Here is a 6067-nt window from a genome sequence, read left to right on the forward strand (position 1 = left end):
TTATGGTTGTTTCCAAAACTAGTTTGGATACACAATAATTTAACAAAGAGTTATATGATAATTTAAATAAGTCTTCAAGATGTAAAAACATAAATAATAATAATAATAACAATAATAATAATAATAATAATAAAATGAGATGTCTTTTTAACCAATCCCTAATAATAATGAAAACTTTTTGAGATGTTTATCTGATTATTATCATGAATAATAAAGTCCCAATAAGGCAATAATGACATTTTGACAAACACATTTTGTTATAGGACATAGGTATTGAAAATTTGAAATCGCCAATTTTTTACTCAACACATTTGCCATGAAGATGTTAACATTTTTTTTTCTATTTTAGTAACACTTATTTTGTACGTATCTAATATTTGATAGATTAAATTTTATAAAATCTAAGCCAATAATACTATGCAATTGCTTTTTTTTTAAAAAAAAAAAAAGGCTTTGTAGTTTCATTTTTAGAAATTATAACTTAAGTGTTTTGGTATGGCCCAAGTGTGTGCTTTTGTCAAAGGATAACTTTGATTCTCCATTTGCTAACACACCACATAAAAAATTGGCATATTCAATGGTTTCTTTCTTTACGATTATTCTTCCTTCCTTGTATTTTGTTTGCATTTTTATTAACATCACCTGTATACCTTAAACTCTTAAAGTTATTGATTAAATATCCAAGTTTTATCATCAAGTTGATTGTATTTGTTAAGTTTGTTGAAATGAGATTACGCTTTAACTAAACGTTCACTACTTGATGTATTTATTACTCTATTTTTTTGTTAAGATATGCGATATACTTTAATTTTGATCCTTAAATAGCAATGTACTTTTGTTGGGAAAAATGGGTTTTGCCCATTTTCGAACACAAATTTCGGTTCATGCTTGAAACCCAAATGGAAATATGTTTATATATGCATGAAATCAAAATGTCTTCTTCTCCGTGATACATTCATTTTCGTATAATCTTCAAAACTCAAATTTAAGGAGAAATAGTGCAAAAGTTTAGTATAATTTTATTAATATATGTTATGGAACAAAGTGTCCAAAACCTCAAGCCATCCAAAACTCACAACTCAATGTCCCTCGTCTCTTAGTATTAGTAAACTCCGAGAGGATGATGTTTAAACACAAAATACACATGAAACAATATATACCATATTAGATGTATAAAGGCCTCAAATTCAACACTTCAACCAAACGGGTTACATGTGAACCAACACAAATGAATCACATGAGGGTTTGTAAAGACTAACACGTACATGAAGGAATTTTGGAATGTCATTCGCAACTTTTATACTTCAAAACTTCAAAGTGTAGATATCCTAGTTGTCAAGTGTCTAGACCATACTAGTCTCAAACCCACCTAATATATGAATACACATGATGATGAATTTAGAAACTCGAAATTTCTTGAAAACATATGAAATGCGTCCCCACTTAAAACATCTTTTCGTTAAAACATTTACATGGGATAAATGCATAAAGTAATACCTATGGAAATCTAGGTAATATATACATATAGTATTGCAAGTAATATATAAATATATTATATCATGCAAATGAAAACTCAAAGTACATTTGTTATATTTTGGGGACATATGCTCGTATGGTACGCTTGAGGAACCAACATAATCACCATATCTCAAAATTATTAAAGATAACATCAATTAGAAGTTTAGAACCCTATTTCATCCATATAGTAAGACTTACATTTCTCATATGTACCCAAAAGCCTTTTCACTTGGAGCCCATGTATAATCTACATAATGACTTTGTAAGTTCGTACAAAATTCTAGAAGAGCTGTAATATGAATTGTAAGGCTTTATAACACCCAAAATGGATTTGTAAGGTCGTACCAAATGTATTGAAACTTGAAACTCAATTTTCGTCAAAACTCAAGGTTCGTACCAAATTGTTTTTTAGATATGACATTATAAATAAATAAATAATTAACATTCTAGATATTTACAATTTTTATTCTTTTGAAAAGTATCAAGTATCAACATTCTAGTTACAATGTTTATTCTTTTGAAAATATTAACATTCTAGAAACAAAAATTTGGAACCGTCTCCGCGTTCCAAATCAAAAGTCAATCACGACACATTCTTCCCAACCCCCTTCAAAATACCATCGACTCGCCAATCATTCTCCCACCTTCAATTTCATCAATGGCGTCGATCTACACCTGCAACGAATGTGGAACCAATCTCAGCCTTCATTCCGCTAATCTCTTCCCTCCTGACTTCTACTTTGAGGCTGGCAACAAAGGCACTCTCTCTTTCGCAGCCATCGACTCCTCCAAATTCAGATTCGTCAAAGAAGATAAGATCAGACCCTTTTTCGAGACAATTAATTACTGGGGGATCCAGAGAAAACGAACTAAACTTCTTTGCAATAGTTGCGGTCGGCTCGTCGGGTATCTTTACGATGATGGCCCGCCGATGATGACTGGGACGGGGCAGTTTGGATTTGGACCCAGTCAGGCTATTCCTAGGGCTCCCAGGTATCGATTTAAGACCAAGGCTCTAAGAATTACTTCGGAAACTTGAAATTATTTTGGGGATTTTATTGATTTTGTGTAGTATACGTGTAGTATGTTGATATTTATGTATGTACATGTAGAAATTGTGATGTTTTATGGAAATTGATTGATATTTTATACTCATGTTTCATTATCAGATTGCATTTATACTATCTATCAGTCAGATGATACCATGTTCAAAAGTGTTAAAATTTGGTTTCAATCTATTGAAATAATTGAACACAATACAACTCTTGTAATCAAGATGCACCTCGCCGAATAAGTGATGTTCATTTGGGACATTGATAAGATCCACCTAGCACGATCCGCAAGCATGGAACGTGTCTTGAGATTCCTCTCGTTGAGTTGTTGGCATTGTTCATGGTGGTCATCTACAAGGGCTTATTTACCTCCCTTAAGCACCATGGAATAAATACAATATAAATGAGTTGTTTAAGTAAATGTTAATAAAAATACAATACAAATCAGTTAGATAAATTGTATTTGGGACGAACCCTGTCTCGATGCTACTATTAGCAAAAAATGAATCTCACAAATCGGTACATTGTATTCTTATAGTGTTGAGATCTATACTATCAAGACTAAGACCTTCCCTAGAGAACCAATAAAATTTTAATAATATTTAATTAACAACCATATTCAGGTATACAATGTTTACCTCTTGTCGCATACGGTGGTACAAAGAGATAAATGAACATGGCAACCCCGTCTATCCAATTGGTGAAGAATCACTCCAGTTTATCTAATCGGCAAAGAACTTCCCTCTAAAAGTTTGGATCGATAGGTGCTTGTCGTGATAGACTAGAGAACGCTGATAATCCTGGACTCGAGGGTAGAAATTGTGATATACTCGAGCATGATAACGAAGGTCCCGATGATGATGGCTATACACTTTTATTTTTCTTCCATGTTGGGGAAGGTACTACATCATCACATGCATCATCACCTGTAAAGCGATTTGAGTTTATGTAACTCTGTATTTGTTGATGTCATCATTGTTAGTATATCCCACATTGATGCAACATGGTCTTTTAAGTGACTATATATGTTGGAGTGTTAATGTATCCTACATTAATGTGACACGATCTTATAAATGACTATATGTTGGAATATCCCTTCTCTCCGCAACGAGAGACAATCTTGGGCTCCACATATATTTATAAATGTAACAGTTAAAGGTATTTCATTTTATACAAATTATAATTACAGTTAAAGGCATAACGTCATGTTTGCAGCGAGAGATTAGTCGGTACGTGAAAGCTTGCCCGAAGCCCTTGTTAGGAAAGTTCCATTTCCAAAAAAAATATTATAATGTTTGCAAACGTACTAGGGCCACGTAGGGGTGACAACTCTCGATTTATAACCCGTGGGAACCACGGTTACAAAATTAATTAAACTTTTTATAGTGGGAACTCAAAATTATTAGTCAATTACTGTAAATAAGTTATTAATTAAGAGATATTTTTTAGTTATATAAAATTATAATCGTTAATTTAAATAAATATGTGAAATTATATCACCTTATAATTTGTATTAATTTTATTTTAATTTTTATTGTGATGTTATTAATTTAATGTAATTGGAGTGGGAAATTTAAATTTTAAAATTTAAAATTGAGAATTAATTGATAAGTGATATGCATTAATTAGGAAGTCTAATAGGGTGACACGTGTCAAAAGTAAAATAAATATGCATTAATTAAAAAGCTAATAAGATGATAAGTGTCAAAAGGAGATTAAAACTATTTTTTTATAGGGAGATAGGAAGATATTACATTTAAAAAAAATGATATTTAATTATTAATGAAATTTGATTTCCATCCGTATTCGTAATATTCTGTATCATTATATTCCTTTCGTATTTGTATGTGACTAATCTGCACTTGCGGTTCGTTAATCAGAAAAAGAAAAAATACATGTCGTTATTTTCATGAGTCACGAACGAAAACACAACCACTTTCTATGAATGTTTTCATTTTTCATTTTTATTTGGATGTTATCGACTTTATGAATTTATGTTGAAAACTTTTTTTATGTTAATTACTTTAACAATTTTATGAATTTATGTTGAAAAAACCTCATTTTTTAAAATGTGTTGCTTATTTATTAAACGGGTTATATGGGTTGGGTTTGACCCATTAACTTGTGAACCCGTGAACCCATATACTTAAACATGTTATATGAGTTGGGTTGGGTTGAGGTTTGCAACCCACCAACCCGTGACCCACCAACCCATCAACCCATATATTATATGGGTTGGGTTGAGTTTATGTTCTCTGACCCGCCAACCCACCAACCCATGACCCGCCAACCCGAACCCAACCCAATTTCCAGGCCTAGCGCCACGTCGATAATTTAAAGACACTTTGACCAAAGCAACTTTTTAAACTTCCTCCATGCCTAGATCCTAGGTGATGAAGTCCAGTCGCTTCTTTCTAGGAGCACCTCTAGGCAAAAAGGAAATGACTCTTATATCTAGAGGTGGCAATCGTGTCGTGTCATGTCAGGTTCCTATCATGTCGAAACACTAAAAGGCTTGAAAGCGTTTGACCCTAACTCAACCTGTTTAACGTTTCGTGTCGTGTCAATCCGTTTATTTTCATGTCGAGTTCGTGTCGGATTTCGTGTTAGGGGTATACCTTGAAATATGTTGCGTCATTTGAGGTTAAAAGATTGAGCATGTTGAAATAGTAAGAGTTGAGTAGGCAAAAAGAAAAAACTAATAGTTTGGAGGGGAAATAAATGAAGTCGTAGCAAGTTTAGATGACAAAACTAAACGAGTAGGAGCTGGGGAGGCGGGAGACAAGATCATGAGGATGAGAGAGTGGTCAAAGGGACTGTATAGTTTGGGAGAGAATTGAAAACCTGAAAATGAAGTCTTGATCTAGACGGCTAAGTCATTTCAACATTACAAAACAACTAAATCCAAATGTTTTCTCTTACTTATTGTTTTTGTTTTGTATCTTTCTAGTTTATTCAAAGAATTCAAAAAACTTGCATATAAATAAACGGATCATTTTCGAGTTGAAATTCTCAACCCTAACCTTACTCGTTTAATTTTTGTGCAGTTTCGTGTCAACCCGTTTATTTGAACGAGATAAAATATCTTACACAAACTCGTTTATTTCGTGTCGAGTTCGTATCGGTTTCATGTCTTGTCAATTTTTTCCACCTCTACTTATATCTATACCTATTAGTTTAATCAATCAAAATGTTGGTACTAAATATTATTAAATTTGAACATATAATATGATTTTATACATACCTTGAAAGGTAATAAATATCCCAAGACGATGTCTCTTTGATCTTGCCAAATACCTTACAAATCTTGCTATAAGTGTATGTCAATAAATAATTGCCCAAAGGTCTTGCTATAAGTGTATGTCAATAAATAATTGCCCAAAGGGTATCAACTGTATAAAAAAAAACTAATAACATAATTGATTGAATAAGATATGTAATTAATTTGGACCATTTTCATACATGTTTCACTCCTTGAATTCATTGACGAGTGAAAA

At 32.3% G+C, this 6067-nt stretch overlaps 1 protein-coding gene across 1 annotated transcript; it reads left to right on the plus strand.

Moving 5' to 3' along the window:
- Positions 1-2057: 2057 nt before the first annotated feature.
- LOC111902572 (uncharacterized) lies at positions 2058-2673 on the plus strand. Its single transcript, XM_023898396.3, has one exon. It carries the CDS (start codon positions 2177-2179, stop codon positions 2555-2557), a length of 381 nt encoding a protein of 126 aa, XP_023754164.1. The 5' UTR covers positions 2058-2176; the 3' UTR covers positions 2558-2673.
- The last annotated feature ends 3394 nt before the right edge of the window (positions 2674-6067 follow it).

The sequence above is a fragment of the Lactuca sativa genome, chromosome 2 (assembly GCF_002870075.4).
Source record: "Lactuca sativa cultivar Salinas chromosome 2, Lsat_Salinas_v11, whole genome shotgun sequence".
NCBI classification, from domain to species: domain Eukaryota; kingdom Viridiplantae; phylum Streptophyta; class Magnoliopsida; order Asterales; family Asteraceae; genus Lactuca; species Lactuca sativa.

What these genes read in the sequence shown, in the direction of transcription:
- LOC111902572 (XM_023898396.3), top strand. Translation starts at nt 2,177, where the DNA reads ATGGCGTCGATCTACACCTGCAACGAATGTGGAACCAATCTCAGCCTT.